At 37.8% G+C, this 19,041-nt stretch overlaps 1 protein-coding gene across 8 annotated transcripts in view; it reads left to right on the plus strand.

The window, feature by feature from the left end:
• Positions 1 to 19,041, plus strand: part of LOC104592934 (membrane protein of ER body-like protein) — a 124,131-nt gene that overhangs the window by 65,951 nt on the left and 39,139 nt on the right. For 7 of the 8 annotated variants that reach the window (XM_010252497.3, XM_088900752.1, XM_088900753.1 and 4 more), the window contains one exon: positions 7,019 to 7,234. The exons of the other annotated variant lie outside the window; for it this stretch is intronic. In XM_010252497.3, coding sequence (XP_010250799.1) covers positions 7,019 to 7,234 — 216 coding nt within the window. The remainder of the gene's footprint in view (positions 1 to 7,018; positions 7,235 to 19,041) is intronic. 8 annotated transcript variants of the gene reach the window in all.

The following is a 19,041-nucleotide window of genomic DNA, read 5'->3' on the forward strand; positions in this document are numbered from 1 at the left end:
GACCTAGACAACTTAAAACATTAAACAGGATTAGGCCCATTAACAAAGGCCCAGTACAGGACAACTTAAACTTAAGTATAGGCTAATAAGAACTCTTATCAGCCGAATACTCATACATACAAAGACTTCAATCCAACAGGGAAGTATTCCTAGGGAAGGTAAACACCTGTGATGTGCTATAGAAAAGAAGGCCAAACAAATGTCTCTCTCATGTGTGTGTCCTTTGTAGGGCTTGTGATGAAACCCTACCCCATTTACTCTTATCCTGCTCTTTTGTTTCTTGTATTTGGGAAATTGTTTGTTCTCTCTTTGGATGCAGATGGGCTCCCCACAAGATGTAATAAGTCTATTCAGCTCCTCTTTCCTAAGGCAACAGAAGAAAAGAGGAAAGTGCTTATGGAAAGCAGAAAGAACTGCTATGGTATGGACTATATGGAAGGAAAGAAGCCAAAGAATCTTCTTTGAAAAAAGAAATTTAAAGGAGGAAGTCATTGAAGCCATAAAAATCAGAACTGCAAATTGGGTGATGACAATGGAATAGTAAGGCTCGAGCTGTCTCCAATAGATGTCTATTCTTGCGCTCAGCAACCCCATTCTGCTGAGGAGTATAAGCACAGGATGACTGATGTAGTATGCCAGCATCTTCCATGAATAAGTTCAAGGATTTTTTAAAGTATTCAGCAGCATTGTCTGACCTGAATTGCTTAATCTTCTTATTAAACTGTGTTTCAATCATCTTGCAAAATGCCATGGTTATCTGTGGTACTTCATCCCGTCCTTTTAACAGGTAGATCTACATACAACGAGAGTAGTGGTCAATAAAACTGATAAAGTACCGGAAGCCATCAAAGGAAACAATGGGTGAAGGGCCCCAGACATCAGAATGAACCAAATCAAAAGGAGCACAAATTTCATTGCTGGAAATTGGATACACAGTTCTACATTGTTTTGACATTTGACATACTTCACAGGTTAGACTTTGACTTGGAATGCCCTTAAACAATTCGGGAAACAACATTTCTAATGAGGAGAAAGACACATGACCTAGCCTAGCATGCCAAAGATGCAGCTTAGCTATTGACTCCACACTTTTCGGATTACTAGCAACAGATGCTTGTAAGACTGAGCCGATGTCTGCATCAAGGTAGTAGAGGCCTCCATACTCATGACCACACCCAATCGTTCTCCTTGTCAATCTGTCCTGGAAGACACAATGAGTAGGAAAAAAGGTTATACTACAGTTCAAATTTTTGGTAAGTTTTGAAACAGACAAAAGATTTGAAGTAAGACTGGGAACATGTAAAACTGATTTAAGAGAGAGGTCCTTGCTTAGGTCAACAATTCCCTTTCCAGAGATAGTGGAGAAAGACCCGTCAGCAACTCTCATCTTATCCTGACCAGACAACAAATGATATGAAGAGAATAGGGAAGACATATGTGTCATATGGTCAGTAGCACCGGAATCAATAACCCAAGAAGTAGAGTCAATAGAGCCAGTGGCACTGAAGGCAGAGGCTGTACCTGATCTAGCAAGAGATGTAGAAGCAAAAGAATTATTTCTTAGACGGGCTAATGCCCTGCTAAGGACCTCAACCTCACTAGCAGTGAAGCCCAAAGTACTAGTTCCAGAGGAATCAGCAACCTGTCCCATAGGAGAAGAAGACACTGTTGGTGTATTTTGTGAGTTGTCATCATTGTTGCTGGTGACAAAATTCCCACTTGCCGCAGGCCTGTTATCTCTAGAAGAAACATCTCTGGGTATTGAAGACATCTTGACTGCAGCCACTGTGTAGGTGACACTGATTAAGACTAGCCGAAGCAGTTCTGAAGGTTCTGAACCAGTTCTGGAGTAGATCTGATTAGCTGAAATGATCACAGCAGGTTCTGACAGCACTCGACACAGTTTCAGACTTGCCGAGACTGTCACAGTTCTGAAACAGTTCAGTTACAACAGCAAGCAAGGAGTTCTGGGCTGGTAACCGACCTGAAGCTAAGGGTTCTCAACTATTGTGCTATGCAGACTCCACTTGAATTTCGAGTACTGCAACTGTAAAGAGAGTGCCCTTCCTTGCGGCCAATACTAGGACTGCTGACATCAGTCCTCAACTAGGGTTCACAGTGCTGAACAATCTGGAGATGGCAGCTCCCTAGGTAATCTCACAGCAGTGGTGAGGGGTTTCGGACTGATAACCACCCTGAACTTGGAGCTGTTTGCCACATTGCTATGCTGGTAGAAGTGTTCACAGTGCTGGTAGAACACTAGATAGACTTCACTTGGGCTGAACCAAAAACTGCAACAGTTCGGGTACAGTAGCGAGTGAACAGTTCGAGGCTGCAACAGTAGAAAGTGAACAGTTCGAGGCTGCAACAGTTCGGGAAAGAAGCTAAGTCTGTGCGAGTCTTGCTGGAGCACCGAAGCTGCAACTGTAGAAGTAGCTAAGCCCCTTTTGGCTAGTGCTAGGACTGCTGAAATCAGTCCTCAACTAGGTCTGTCCTACACAGACCTCTCTTAGTAGCCAAATAGCTATTATTTGCTGGAAATAACCTAGTAGGACATCTACTTCTGGGTCTTACTTCCCTTGAGTCCTACAACCAAGAGAAACCCTAGGTTCGAACTTGCTTTACTCTCTTACACCCCTAGGTCTTCACTGCAGCAACCCAGAAAAGGAAGGGAGAAGATGAAAAGACAGCAAGAGAAGAGAGTGTGTGCCGGCTGAAACCAGGAAGAAGCTAATGCTCTAATACCATGAAAGCTAAATTACTGTAGCCGAAGTAGCAGAAAAGAGAAGAAGAAGAAAAAGAGATGCTGGAATGTCGAACTGCACTACTCAGTCGACAGTACTATTATTTATATTATGATGTAGTACAATAATACAGGAAGTTACTAGAATGCCCCTGATTAGTGATGGGACACCCAGACAACTTAAAACATTAAACAGGATTAGGCCCATTAACAAAGGCCCAGTACAGGACAACTTAAACTTAAGTATAGGCTAATAAGAACTCTTATCAGCCGAATACTCATACATACAAAGACTTCAATCCAACAGGGAAGTATTCCTAGGGAAGGTAAACACCTGTGATGTGCTATAGAAAAGAAGGCCAAACAAATGTCTCTCTCATGTGTGTGTCCTTTGTAGGGCTTGTGATGAAACCCTACCCCATTTACTCTTATCCTGCTCTTTTGTTTCTTGTATTTGGGAAATTGTTTGTTCTCTCTTTGGATGCAGATGGGCTCCCCACAAGATGTAATAAGTCTATTCAGCTCCTCTTTCCTAAGGCAACAGAAGAAAAGAGGAAAGTGCTTATGGAAAGCAGAAAGAATTGCTGTGGTATGGACTATATGGAAGGAAAGAAACCAAAGAATCTTCTTTGAAAAAAGAAATCCAAAGGAGGAAGTCATTGAAGCCATAAAAATCAGAACTGCAAATTGGGTGATGACAATGGAACTATTCAAAAACCTCTCCACGAATAACATTCTAAGGAACTGGACTGAAGTGGCACAAACAGATGTACCCAAAGAAATTGTGAGAGTGGAGTGGAAGCCACCTGCACTAAATAAACAAAAACTAAACTCTGATGGGAGCTTCTTTGGCAACCCGGGAAGGGCAGGTATAGGGGGTGTGCTTAGAAATCATCAAGGAGAGGTTGTGGCACTTTTCTCAGGACCAATAGGTATTGGTGACTCAATCAGGCTGAATCTCTGGCTCTCCTACAAGGATTAAAGCTGGCTGAGCAGATTGGAGCAACAGATTTAGAAATTGGAGACTCACTACTGGTCATTTCTTGGGCTAAACAAATCACATCAGCACCTTGGAAGCTCAAATTTGTCTATAGGGAAATTGACATACTTGCAAGGAGGTTCAACTCTCATTTTGGTTGGGTAAAAAGGACAGCAAATGGTTTGGCGGATACCCTAGCAAAACAGGGGGCAAATAGATCTACCTTGTTCTGGGCAGAACTGTAACTGTTTGTATGTGTTTGTAGCTTAGGTCATTGCAATGCTGAAACCAAACTCATGTAATTCAATATATTTCTGATCTTAATAAAAGTCTTATTTGCTGATAAAAAAAAATGTAAGGGTAATTCATTGGCTGAAAACCTTGGATCTGTTTGCAGAAATTTCAGTAGATGATCTGATTAGGAATTGGAAGGAAATTGCAGATTCAGCCTCAGACAGGAAGGTTTCAAGCTCTTACTGGACCCCTCCCCCCCACCTCTTGGCTTTACCAAACTGAATTTTGATGGCAGCAGAATGGGCAATCCAAGGCCTCCTGAAATAGGGGGAGTCATGAGGGAGGAAAAAGGGAATGTGGTAGCCATGTTTTCTGGCCCAATTGGAATAGAAGACTCATTGAGGGCTGAGAAGGGGTTCAAAGGGATAAGGATTTGCACATAAACAAGCTGATCGTAGGAGACTCTGATACTGTAGTGAACTGGTTAAATGAAGACAACTCAAGACTATGGAGCTACAGGAATGAAAAGGGGAAATACAAATGGTTGAGCAAGGACATGGAAGTTCGATGCGCACAAATAAAGTTAAGTGCAAATTCTTTTGCAGATGGCTTAGCTAGACAAGGGGTGAGTAGGAGTTCTGTTTTTTGGGCTTAGTTGTAATTGCTTTTGTATTTTGGGTGTTTTAGTGGCAGTTGTGGGGAGTTAAGATATTTTAGCTCCCCTTCTATGTATTTTCACTCCTCAATAATTTAATGAAATCTCTGTTATTGATCCAAAAAAAATGATTATTGTATTTTGTTTCAAATTTGTTGGTGTTGAAACCTGTTGAAGGATTTGAAAAGTAGAGGTAATATGGTTTGGTAGGTCTGCAACTTGGCTTTTTTTGGACTGGTAGTAATGTGTTTAATATCCATGTATTTACTTTTGATGGTGTTCTAACTTCAATAAAGAGAAATAAAGTGAAAGAAAAAAGAGAAAAAGAAGTAAAGGAAGAAGGTAGGGAGAGATAGAGAAGAGAAAGAGAAGAAAAGAGGGAAGATAAGCAAGGAGAAATCGAACTCAACTCTCCTTACTGTCGATCCATCTTGTATTAACATTTTACTGATTGCTAAAATAACAACAATGCCCCTAGATAAGTTACAATAGATATAAGAGGGGAAAATAACAAGAAAAAGACAAGAATGCCCCTGTCAACTAATTCTAACAGTTCTAATATGCCCCCTCAAGCTGGAGCATATATATCACAAAGTTCTGGCTTGTTACAAATATAATCCATCCTTGAGCGACCCAAACTTTAGTAAAAATATCAGCTACTTGGTTTTCATATTTAACATAGGGAGTAACAACATCTCTACTTGTTACTTTCTCTCTCACAAAATGGCAATCAACTTCAATGTGTTTAGTCTTTTCATGAAACACTAGATTAGAGACAATATGTTTTGCTGCTTGGTTGTCACAACTAATCTCCGGTTGCTAAGATCACCTCTGTCTGTGTTGTTATCTCTGAGCTACAACTAATCATTGGCCCTTATATCAGTTAGATGTTAAGAATGCTTTCCTACATGGTGACTTTATGGAAGAAGCATACATGGAGCAAACACCTAGGTTTGTTGCTCAAGGGGAGTATTGGGATTTGGTTTGTAGGTTAAAGAAGGCATTGCATGGTCTAAAAAAGTCTCTACGTGCTTAGTTTGCCAAGTTAAGTGAAGTGGTTGTAGAATTTGGCTTACATAGATGTTAATCTAGCTATTATATGTTTAGTATCTAATGGTGGTATCATTATCCTTGTTGTTTATGTAGATGACATTGTTATCACAGGGAGTTATTCATAAAGCATAAGTGAATTGAAGCACTATCTACAAGAGAGGTTTCACGCTAAAGAACTTGGCAAACTGAGATATTTCCTTGGCATAGAAGTTATGAGGTCAGCCACAACGTAAGTATACGTTTGACCTACTTGATGATGAGGGTATGATGGGATGTAAACTGATTGCTACACCTATGGACCCTAATGCTAAACTTGTTTTAGGTTAGGGGGAGTTAGTAGATGATCCCAAACAATGTAAGAGACTTGTAGAGAAGCTGAATTACTTGATTATTACTCATCCACATATCTATTTTGCAATGGGGGTTGTAAGTTTATGAGCTAAGTCAATTTATAAGTTCTCCATGTGTTCCACACCTTAAATCCGTGTACAAAATCATAAGGAATCTTAAGGGATCACCAGGTATGGGAATTATTTATAGAGATTATGGCCATTTGACTGTGTTTGGATTTACAGGTGCTGATTGGGCTGGACCACCAACAGATAGGAGGTCAACAATAAGATATGTATGTTTTTAGGTAGCAATCTTATTTCCTAGAAGAGGAAGAAACAGAATGTTGTGGCTAAATCTAGTGCAAAAGCTGAGTATAGAGTCATGAGTCATGTAATTGGAGAATTAGTGTGGCTTAAGAGTCTTTTCAAAAATTCGGATTCCAGTGAAGACTCCTATGCACTTACACTGTGATAATCAAGTTGCCATTCAAATTGCATCAAATCTAGTTTTCCATGAGAGGACAAAGCATATTGAGGTAGACTACCACTTTGTTAGAGAGAAGATTCAAAGTGGTGATATTAACACACCATTTGTGAAGATAGGAAATCATTAGCTGATTTATGGACCAAGGTCCTACGTCATCCTTGTATTGACTTTATCACTAACAAGCTGTGCCTGTATGATATATATGCATCAGCTTGAGGGGAGTGTTGAAAGAGCATTACTTTGGGTGTACATGGGTGGTAGGGTAGTTAAGTAATTTTGTCTTAGAATAAGGATATTCCAATCCATTGTTTTTATAATTAAGGGCATACTTGTAATTCTATACTTTATCTAGATTTAATATATGGCTGGGCCAACTGCTAAGAGGAGATTAAGACATTCTAATCTCTCTTAAAGACAGTTCGGTGGTTTTTCCTCTTCTCTCTTTTCTTCTCTCCCTCTTTCTTTCCTTATTTTTTTCAGCACTGTCTTGCTGTTTAGTGTCTCTGTAATGTCATGCTTTACAATCATGATGCAGGGTCACCTTCTTATGTCATGGAGAACATTGTTCCAGAATCAATGAGGAATGTTTTGCCTCATGAAACTGAAATCTCTATTTGTGAACAAAGATCACATGAAACCAGAAGAATTCACAAGTGGGATGTCTTGAACTGCATCATATATGGTGGTTTAATTGAATCAATTATAAGCCTTGGTGTTGTGTCATCTGCAGCAGGAAGTGATGCTACTACATGTAAGTGTCTTATAGACTCTCTTATAATGCATCAGAAATAACTCTCATTGACTTTATAATCATGAAATTAAGTTGACTTGTAATTTGTTATGTATTAATATGTGATATTTTTGGAAAATATTGAAGGATAAAGCCAGAAATGGGTACATACTTGGCAGAAGTCAAGAGAAGCCATGTGATATAGTTTGGATATTCAACTTTACTCATGAAATCCATATTCCAACTATATGGGGTTGACTACTTGATTTCTGATCTACCATTTAGCTGCATTCAATATGATATCCATTGTTAAATTCTAGGCCTGCAATATGTTTTTGTCAATGTGATATCCATTGCCAAAAAGTAAAAGAAAAAAATTACTGATTCCTTGATGTGATTTGGAAAGAAACTAAAGTAGTTTCTTTTTTTTTTTTCTACTCTCTCTCTCTCTCTCTTACAGTAAATAAAACAAGAGCTCCACCCTTGTTCTTTTTCCCTTTTACTTACTCCCTGTCTTAAATTTTATCATATAAAATTACAACCTTCTTTAGTTTCTAATTTGATATGAAATTGCTTTATTAAACACTTATTATATTAGTATCATTTTTTAAATTATTGAAATTAATATAATTGAAACACTACTGTCCTAGATATGTTGATTTGCCATGTTTTAAGAGGAAATTTAATGTTATTAATAAAGAAAATATCTATTTTTCGAATTAATATGCATGCTGAATTGTATATAAAACTAAAGAACTAGGAAAAGCTTAGTTTTTTTTTTTAATTTTATCAAATTATTATTGCTAGGCATTGCCTAGGCAGTAGGCACCCCATTGTTGCCTAGAAACCTAGGTGCTTTCACAACTATGGAAGAAACATTGAACCCAAGCTCATAAAGAGATCAATAGGCCACTAACATGCTCTGTTACCATCTTAGACAATAAAAATAATAGACGAATATGGTAAGATATTGTAAATAATAGAGTGAGGAGAAAATAGAAAGTGGTCAAATAGGGTTGGTCGCCTTAGTGGTTGGCCCACCCTAACTTATATATTTTATCATCTAAATGAATGAAAAATTGCAACTATACCCTCCTTAAGTAACAAAGTCAGAAATAAGCACACTAAATATTTCTACAATGTTCTTCCTGAATAAGGATCAACATCATCAATCTTAAACAGTTGAATGCCCAAAAAGATGCAGCAAATAGATTAATGATCAAACTTTAACTGAGCAAGACTGACATCATGGATGAAGCAGACACCGAAAGACTCTAAGAGGGAGATGGAACCAGTCTTTATCAGGACACAATAGCTGATGTGGGAGATTGCAAATAGAAAACTCAAAATGGCAACCTGTTAATAAGTTAGGTGGCAGTATGAACAACATAATCCCAAAATCTAGTAGGAACATGCATCTAAAACAAGAAACTTCTAGCCACCTCCACAATGTGTCAGTTCTTCCTTTCAACAAGCAACTCCTTTCTAGTGTGGAGTGTGTAGGCAGGATCTTTGATGAATCACTCCATGCTATTCAACCTGTAAGGATTTCTCAAAGTAGTCCCTTATATTATCTGATCTTATGGTTTTGATCTTGTCAAATTGTGTTGCAACCACATTAAAGAAAGTTCTCACAAATTTTGGGACTTCTTCCCTACTCTTCATCGGATATAACCAAGTGTATCTTGAGTAATCATCAACATAAAGAATGAAATACTTCTATCCACTTATACACGTAACAGAATACGGCCCCAACATTCCATAATGCCAAATGACAATAAATTTTACTCCTTTTATTACTTGGAAAAATACGTTATTTTACAATGCTTTGATAAGTGACAAGCTTCACACTGTAGACCAGGACTGAACATGGATTAAGACATACATGGAAACAAAAGTCTTAAAGAACTGAAAGGAATATGGCCAAGATGATGATGCTATAATTTTATTTGACTCAAATGGCTATCATCACTAACACAATAGGACTCAAACGGATATGCCACAACTTGCTTTAGTGCTTGATCTACAAAATAGACTCCATTAATGTCACTCCAATCATCTTTTCCATGCTCAAGTCCTGAAAAATGCACTGAGAAGGGGAAAAAAGTTACACAATAGTTATGAGTTTAAGTAATAGAACTGATAGATGTTAGGTTAGCATGAAACTGAGGTACATGGTGTACAAAACATATAGATAGGTCATTTACCTAGCTTGACTTAATCCACGCCATTTATGGGATTATGAGATTAATCAGCTATGTTAACCTTATTCTTCCCTGAACAAAGTCTATAGGACATGAAATGGGAGGATATACCAATCATATGGATGGCCGAACCCTACAGGAAGGTTGGGCGAAATTTCAAAAATTTCTCTCTCCCATGTGGGAATCACATTCCCTATTTTAGAAAACTTCATTTTCAAGGATCAATCTTGAAACAAACCAGACCAGATCTGAAACCAAAAAGGTAGGAGAGGGATATACCTGATACGGATTAACAGTAACTCCCAATGAAGGTGTTCACGCCCAAGGAGAAAACCAAAGACTGCTTCCACCGAAGATGACATGGTGTGAGGTGAAGCAGAATCAGCAGGACAGTTCTTCAGCAAGAACCGAATTCTTCAACAATAATATGATGGAAGGCTGGTGAGCACAACTTCAAATTGCCTCTTCTAGCAAAAGGCAATATCAAGAACCGTTCTTGATCACTCTTACTGGTGGAGATCGAACTGGATAGGGTGGCAAGAGCAGGAAAGAACAAGAGCAGAAGATAGGAGCAGTCGAACTGTATATTGTCTTCTCTCTCAATTCAGCAGACTATGCGATGTATTAGGAGGTCCGCCCTGCTCTCCTATTTATAGCCTTAAAGAGAGGCTCTCCTAATCCAATTAGGAGTTTCCTAATTCAAATCTTATATTTGGATTTGGACTCTCTTTAAAAGATAAGGATAATCCCTTATCTTATCTGCAGATAAAGATCAGCCTTCCTAATTAAATTAGGAGTTTCCTGATCCAAATCCCAGAACCGCCCCTTATTTAATTAATCTTATTAAGCCAGTTCGAATGGGCTTTAGGCCCATTAAGTCTATGTGCTCACTTAACCACTTAACCTACTGCCCAGTTGGCTATCCTTGTATGGCGTGGGACCCAAACATTGATCTACACATCAGCCACATGGATTCAGCCCAGCCTTTGTTACAAGGCCTGGCCGAATTCACTGTAGGAGACAGTGAACCCCTGAGTCTATCACCATGGGCTCTTAACGGGCCCAACATTTACACTAAATGGTCCTTGGTTTCAACCACCTCATGAAAACCCAAGGACTGTGGGCAGATGCAAGATTAGCCCATCAGGTATTACCCTCAATGGTCTTACACTTAACCTCTCAGCCCATAATGATCAAACACTGCCCGACAAGAGAGGACATCTCCCTCGGCTGCAAGGTACAGTGCTACACTCTCTACTCACATGGATCCCGGGAATTAAAACCTTTTGCAAACATTTTGAAACCATAATATATATATATATGTATATCTTTATATAAATATATTTTGCAAAGCAAATTTCAACGGTTGAAATCAACTGCCGGCAGTTTAGGTTTCCATCAGAGAGTGCATCCCCGATCATTCACTTTGTCCAACAAAGGGGCTGATCTTGTCACTATGATCACCCACTCAGATGAATTCTCGGATTGTCCCAACATGCCCAGGTTTTGACCCCCTCTAAGGATCTCACTAATTGGCATATCAAAGACAGCCCAATCCTACACCTAGTGCAGTATCATAATCGAGTCTAGGGGTCAGGAGTAACACTCCAATTTTGCCCATCTATCTCCAAGGTCCAGGGCTATACTGGAATTTTGGTCCGGTTCAGGGTTTCAAGAAAACCCACACTGCATGTACCTCAAGTCCCACCCTGGCAGCTAAGACAAGCCACCCCAACCAACTTGGCGGCACATCAGTGTCAGCCTTGGCAGGATAAATCTCCCCAAGTCTATCCAACGGCTGTGAAGATTCTAAACTAACACGAGTCTCATAAGTGTCCAGTTTAAGGGTATTACACAGAAACACACCACAATGACATGAATCAATTATGTATTTTATTCATTTACAAAAAATGTCAAAAAGGTACATCAATCTGATTAGAGATAAAAGGCATAACTGTCTAACACTTGAGTCAACAGTCCAAGGACTAGGAACAAAGGTGGAGGCATGTAGGGCAAGTACTGCACCTGGTTTAGCAAATGCACTAGAAGGAGCACTAGGACTAGTAGGGGTAGGAATTCAACTACTCTCAAGGTGTGCAAGTAAACTCCTCAACTCCATCATCTCTGAGGTTCTAGATGTTGATGATTGGGAATGAACTCAACTCTGTCATCTCTGAGGTTCTAGATGATGATTGGGAACAGGCAAGTGTATGACTATTGCTGGGGTTTGTAGTTACATTTACATTTCCTTACTAGATTTAAATCTATCTATCTTCAGGTGGGGATTTTGCTTCCAACATTTTTCTTTTTGATGATTAATTTATTAATATCAAGAGCTTAAAACCAGTACAAGCATCCCTTGGAGAGGCGTGAGTTGCAACCTTCCCCAGATCAAAAATAAATAGAACAAATTAATAAACAGATTACAACTAAGCCTAGTACGACACATCCCTATTTGTCCCTTGTTTGGCTAGAAAATCAGCCATAGTATTTTCTGATCTCCTAACTCACTGTATTTGTACATTCATACACCTTGTATACCATTTGAATTTCTTGATTTCATATGTATAGCACCATAAGACAGTTTGGATTTTGCAACCATCCCACCACCACATTAGAATCTCCTACTATTGATTTACCATACTAAGCTGGTTTGCAATCTGGATTCCTTGTACTGCAGAAAGCAACAAATATGTATTTAATTTAACAATAATTGTTTTCTAAACATATATAAGCAACACTATAATCAAAATAACTAGTATAAAAAATATGTATTTAAAAAAGAGAGAAAGATAATAAGAATGGGATGATTTTTTATGCTTCTGTACATCAAAATTTATAGCTCTCTCTAGGATACAAACTAGGTAACAAATCTCCCTAAATAAAGGAAAAAATAAAACTGATTTCTAAAAATATTTGTACAGCTCGCAAATCTCTCAACTACCTAAAATAGCACATAATATAATACATAATTACCAAAATCTTCCAACACTCCCCCTCAAGCTGGCATGAATATATCACTCATGGCAAGCTTGCTAACTAAGTTCTCATACTGTGCCCTAGGAAGCCCTTTGGTGAGAATGTCTGCTACTTGGCTCGTGGTGGGTATGTAGGACATGCATATCACACCACTGTCTATCTTCTCCTTGATGAAATGTTTATCCACTTCTACATGCTTTGTTCTGTCATGTAGAACTGGATTATGAGCTATGGAAATAGCTGCCTTGTTATCACAATAGACTTTAATAGGTGTTGGTGTAGGAACCTTCAACTCTTCTAGGAGCCTTTTGATCCATAACACTTCACAAAAGCCATGTGCAACAGAGCGGAATCCTGCCTCTGCACTACTCCTTGCTACAACACTCTGTTTTTTGCTCTTCCAGGTGACCAAATTCCCTCCTACCAAAGTGCAGTAACCTGAAGTAGATCTTCTATCATTTATATTACCTGCCCAATCTGCATCTGTGTAGGCTTCGACTTGGAGATGACCCCTATTTTTGAACAAGAGTCCTTTCCCCGGAGTTCCTTTTAGGTATCTCAAAATCCTGAACATAGCTTCAAAGTGAGTAGGTCCAGGTGAATGTATAAACTGACTTACTACACTTACTGCAAAGGCTATGTCAGGTCTTGTGTGTGACAAATAGATTAGTCTTCCAACTAATCTTTGATAACGTTCTCGATCAACCACCTCATTTGCTGTTGCTACTTTTAACTTCATATTTGGGTCCATTGGAGTTTCTGCGGCTTTACAACCTGTCATCCCTGTCTCCTTGAGCAAATCAAGAATGTATTTGCGTTGGTTGATAAAGGTTCCTTCCTTGGACCTTGCAAACTCCATTCCGAGAAAATATTTAAGTTTTCCCAGGTCTTTAATGTCAAATTCAGCCTCAAGCTTATTCTTCAACTTGTTGATTTCAAATAAATCATCTCCAATCATGATAATATCGTCTACATACACTATTAAAATAGCTATTTTACCTTCGATGGAGTGCTTGAAAAATAAAGTATGATCAGCTTGACTTTGTGAGAAGCCGTGCTCTTGGTGTTGCTTTAGCCCATATAGGGATTTTTTTAACCTGCAAACTTTGCCTCTTCCAAGACTTTCTTCAAATCCTAGTGGTAGGTCCATATATACTTCTTCCTTTAGGTCTCCATTCAAGAAGGCATTCTTGACATCGAACTGACAAAGTGGCCAGTTAAAATTAACTGCAAGAGAAAGAAGTATTCTGATAGAGTTAATTTTAGCAACGAGAGCAAAAGTCTCTTGGTAGTCTATACCATGAGTTTGGGTAAATCCTTTCGCTACGAGTCTTGCTTTGTATCTCTCCACACTTCCGCCAGCCTTGCACTTCACTATAAACACCCATTTGCACCCGACTGTCTTCTTGTCATGGGGTAGATCAGTAATACTCCGCGTATTACTTTTCCTAAGAGCATTCATCTCTTCCATCACAACTCACCTCCACTTCGGATCATCTAATGCTTCCTGAACAGTTCTTGGCACATACAGATTAGAAATCCTAGACACAAATGCTTTATGAGTATGTGATAATTTCTCATATGACAACTATTTTGCAATAGGATGTTTTGTGCAATCTCGGGTACCTTTTCTTAATGCAATTGGAATGTCAAGATCTGAAGAGGACAGATTAGGCAAAGACGGAATAGGAGTAGAAGAAGGATTACTCTGAGTTGTAGGAACAACTGGAACAGTAGTACTTTTGTGAAACCTCTTCTTGGTATAAAATTGAAGCTTAGGATGAGGATTGTGAACCATTTGAAGTACTTCTCCCCCTATCTCTGATAACGTAGTATCTGGCAAATTTAGATAAGAGTACTATCACTAGGTTCCATTCTTTCAACAATTGTTTCCAAAACTTGCTTATCAGAATTAATCAAAGGTATAAATTCTTCTAGAATAGGTAAAGTTTCCCAAAAATTATCTTCCTTACTTGTGTTCTCCCCCTGAAGAGAATTTTTTTGAAAGAAAGGTTGGTCCTCCACAAAGTGTACATCCATACTCTCAAAAAATTTCTTTGTAACTGGATTAAAGCATTTGTACCCTTTTTTATTAGATGCATAACCAAGAAACACACATTTTTCAGCTTTTGGATCCAGTTTTGATCGAAAAACATTTAGTATATACACATAATAGACACAACCAAACACTTTTAAAGGAAGATCCGTGGTTATTCAAGATGTGGGAAAACAATTTTTTCAGATTCTGTAAAGGAGTTTCATATTTTAAAACTCGAGATAGCATTCTATTTATCAGGTAACATGCAGTTAGGAGAGCATTTCCCCAGAGATATTTAGGTACATTCATAGAAAACATGATGGCTCTAGCTACCTCAAGGAGGTGCCTATTTTTTCATTCAGCAATCCCATTCTGTTGTGGTGTGTCACGACAAGTTGATTTATGGATAATACCTTTTTCGGTCAGAAATGCTCCTAAGTATTTGTTAAAGTATTCAGTCCCATTATCTGATCTTAGAATACCAATTTTGGTTTGAAATTGATTTTCAATCATTAGGAAAAATTCTTTAAATCTTTGTTCAACCTCTGATTTCCTTTCCAACAAGTAAACCCAACATATTTGTATGGTCATCAATAAAAGTCACAAACCATTTTTTTCCAGAAAGTGTGTTAACCTTAGATGGGCCCCAAACATCACTATGTAACAAATAAAATGGTTTTGAAGCAAAATAAGGTTTTATTGGAAATAAAACACGATGATCTTTAGCCAAATGACAAGCCTCACAGTGAAGTTTTGACCAATCAATTCCTTTAAACAGTTTAGGAAACAAATGTTTGAGATATGGAAAACTAGGATGCCCTAATCTTCTATGCCATAATATAACTTGATCACAGACAGAGATTGAACTCGTACTACTTAAACCATGAACTTTTTTATTACCAATAGTGGTTTCATCAAAGTAGTAGAGTCCATTTATCTCTCTAGCAGTTCCAATCGTCTTCCTCGAGTTCTGGTCCTGAAAAACACAAGTGGAAGGAAGAAAAAGAATGGAGCAGTTAGTATCTTTAGACAATTTGCTGATAAAAGAAGATTGCAGGCAAGTTTTGGAACATGTAAAACAGATTTCAGAGTAATTTTTTCTGAAATTTTAATGTTTCCTTTGCCTGCAATAGATAAAAGACTAACATCAGCTATTCTCACTTTTTCAATACCAGAACAAGGATAATAGGAACTAAATAAATTAGAGCAGCTTGTCATATGATCGGAGGCCCCTGAATCTATGATCCAAGGACCGGATTTTCCTAGAATTGAGAGTGCCAAAGAATTGCTACCTGTTTGTGCCATAGACCCGACAGGAGTATTAGGTGACGAATAGGATTTTAGTAGTTTAAGAAGGTGATCTATTTGCTCTTTACTGAATGGAGATGATTCAGCCTCGTTTGCTGTAGGCATATTCTGTTCACCAGGTTTGTTCGCCCTGCCATTGGATGGTCTCACTTGCAGTTTGTAGCAATTCTCTCGGGTATGGCGAGGTTTCCCACAATAATCACAGCGCAGGTTATTCTTGTCTCCAACCCGCTGATTTTGGGATGACCTTCGACTGAATTGGGCCTCGAAAATAATCAGGGCTGACCCTTCCACAGGTCCGGTTGTACCTGCAGCCTTCTTTCCAAGCATCACTTGTCTCCGGCTTTCTTCTCTACGTACTTCTGCAAATACCTCACCGATTGGGGGCAAAGGGTTTCTTCCAATAATTCGGCCACGAACCTCATCGAATTCAACGTTTAAACTTGCAAGAAACTTGAAGACTCGGCCAACATTCACCATCTTCTTGTAATAATTGCAGTCATCGGGTGACTTCCACTCGTAATCGTTGAATAAGTCCAGGTCCTACCAAATTCTCTTAAGAGAATTAAAATACTTAGTCACAGAGTTCTCACCTTGGAAAATATCTCCGAGTTGTAGAGTTAACTCGTACACTTGGGATTGATTCCCTAAATCAGAGTACATCTGTGAGACATTGTCCCATAATTCCTTGGCTGTAGAATAGCAGAGATAATTTGCCCCTATCTTCAGTCATGGAGTTAACCAACCACGTCATCACCATGGAATTTTCAGCATCCCAAACAGCATAGGCTGGATCCTTCACATCAGGCTTCTTTGTGTCTCCTGTGATATAGCCAATTTTCCCTCTCCCTCTGAGATACATGCGAATAGATTGTGACCACCAGAGAAAGTTGTCACCATTTAGTCGGATTGTAGTGATCTGAATAGGGTGATTTTCAGGCAGATTCCGGACAATCTGGGGCTCAGGCTGAGAAGGCTGAGGAGGCTAAGAACTGGACGTGACTTCGGACATTTTTTAGGGACAAAAACGCAGAAACAAACCCTAGGTCTTTTCTGCTCTGATACCATAAAGAAGAGACAAAAAGATAATAAGAATGGGATGAATTTTTATGCTTCTGTACATCAAAATTTATAGCTCTCTCTAGGATACAAACTAGGTAACAAATCTCCCTAAATAAAGGAAAAAATAAAATTGATTTCTAAAAATATTTGTACAACTCACAAATCTCTCAACTACCTAAAATAGCACATAATATAATACATAATTACCGAAATCTTCCAACAGTATTAAATATTTAATCACATTTCACAATATAAAATTCAAAATATGTGATTTGTATTGTTCGATATATAAATTATACATATTAAATATTTAAGCAAGATATGCATGATTTCCAATAGAAACTAAAGACAATAAGAATGGGATGATTTTTTATGCTTCTGTACATCAAAATTTATAGCTCTCTCTAGGATACAAACTAGGTAACAAATCTCCCTAAATAAAGGAAAAAATAAAACTGATTTCTAAAAATATTTGTACAACTCACAAATCTCTCAACTACCTAAAATAGCACATAATATAATACATAATTACCGAAATCTTCCAACAGTATTAAATATTTAATCACATTTCACAATATAAAATTCAAAATATATGATTTGTATTGTTCGATATATAAATTATACATATTAAATATTTAAGCAAGATATGCATGATTTCCAATAGAAACTAAAGGGAAGGGTCTAAAAAATGAATGTACCCAAGTAAACATGTGGCAACTCAATAGCAGAATTGCAAAATATAGAGCCTAATGTGAAAAGTTCTTCACGATATAAATTGAGACTTTAGAAAAAAAAATTGTTCTTATTTCCTATTCTCCTTGAAAGTTGAACTAAAAAAAGTTCAATGATACAAAAGAATATTTTATCTCTTCTAGGGTAGGATGTGCCCTTCACTTAAATATGTAGTGAAATTTACTTATCTTGTATAAATATTTTTATTAGGGCTTAATCATCTCATTTCTATGGAAGAGGTTAAGCTGTAACTTTACTCCTAATCCTAAGCAGTTTATTTTTGGGTATTCTAAGCAGAGACTAATGAATGAGAGCTAAAATTCCTTGATTCAATTAAAAAGAATAGATAGGACGTTGCTTGGGACGTTCATTGCTTGCCTAAATGGGATGCATAACTGCTACTGTTTTTGAAACCAAGGTTTCTCTAAACTATTTTTCCAAGGAATGCATCCTTTGATGTCTGCCTATCAACCAACTAAAATGTATAAAGTTGCAACTTTAATAATAAGTTGTGTAAACAAAAATTGATAGAAAACATGCTTGAAATAATACGAGGATTGATTTAATCATCATACAAAAGGTTTTTAACATGCACACTCTCTCTAGTTCTTTCATTTCATATTCTATTTCTCATTTAGTGAGCTTGGATTGCACCTAGGACCTGAAGACTAGTGTTGTGGGCATGCACAAATTGTGCAGGTTCAGACCCAATTGCCTTAACTATTTTCTCATCTTTTTCTAACAGTTATATTTATATATTCAAATCTGAATCACAGCTATGTAAAGCAAAGGGATAAGACTAGTGAACTTTTTGATAAGAAGAGCTATGGCAAAGCAGCTTGAAAAACAAAGCAACTCGGCAAATAAATCCATTATAACCATAATAAGTTTACTAGAATACATTCATCTTGTGTTCATAGTTTGAGTAAATTATTTTTTCATCAGCTAATTTGAAAACAAAAAAGATCCCAACTGTCATTCATATAAAAATGGGTTTCAGAACTAGTTTTATGTTTTCATTTGAATGTTTTAAAACTCTGATCAAATTTAGCACTTCACTCGTGTTAGGTTGAAGGTTTTGTATGTATTGATGGTTCAGCTGATAAGAGTTCTTATTAGCCTGTATTTGAGTTTTAAGTTGTTATGTACTGGGCCTGTGTTAATGGGCCTAAGTCTGTTTAGTGTTTTTAAGTTGTCTGGGTGTCCTCCCATCACTAATCAGGGGCATCCCAGTCATTTCATGTAACATTGTACTGTACTTTAATATAAATAATAGTACTGTCGACTGGGTTAGTTCAGTTCAACATTCACAGCATCTCTTGGTCTTCTCCTCTCTTCTACTGCTTCAGCTACAGCACTTCAGCTTTCAACTCGTTATATAGGACATTCAGAAGACACCTTGAAGTTCAGTTTTAGCTCAATTTGGTGATTGGCAAGTCTTATGATACAGGACAAGAATTTAGTTATTCTTGTATCTCCACCCAGAGATAAAACAGGGGATGGCC

The sequence above is a fragment of the Nelumbo nucifera genome, chromosome 3 (assembly GCF_055504915.1).
Source record: "Nelumbo nucifera cultivar China Antique chromosome 3, China Antique-T2T, whole genome shotgun sequence".
NCBI classification, from domain to species: Eukaryota; Viridiplantae; Streptophyta; class Magnoliopsida; order Proteales; family Nelumbonaceae; genus Nelumbo; species Nelumbo nucifera.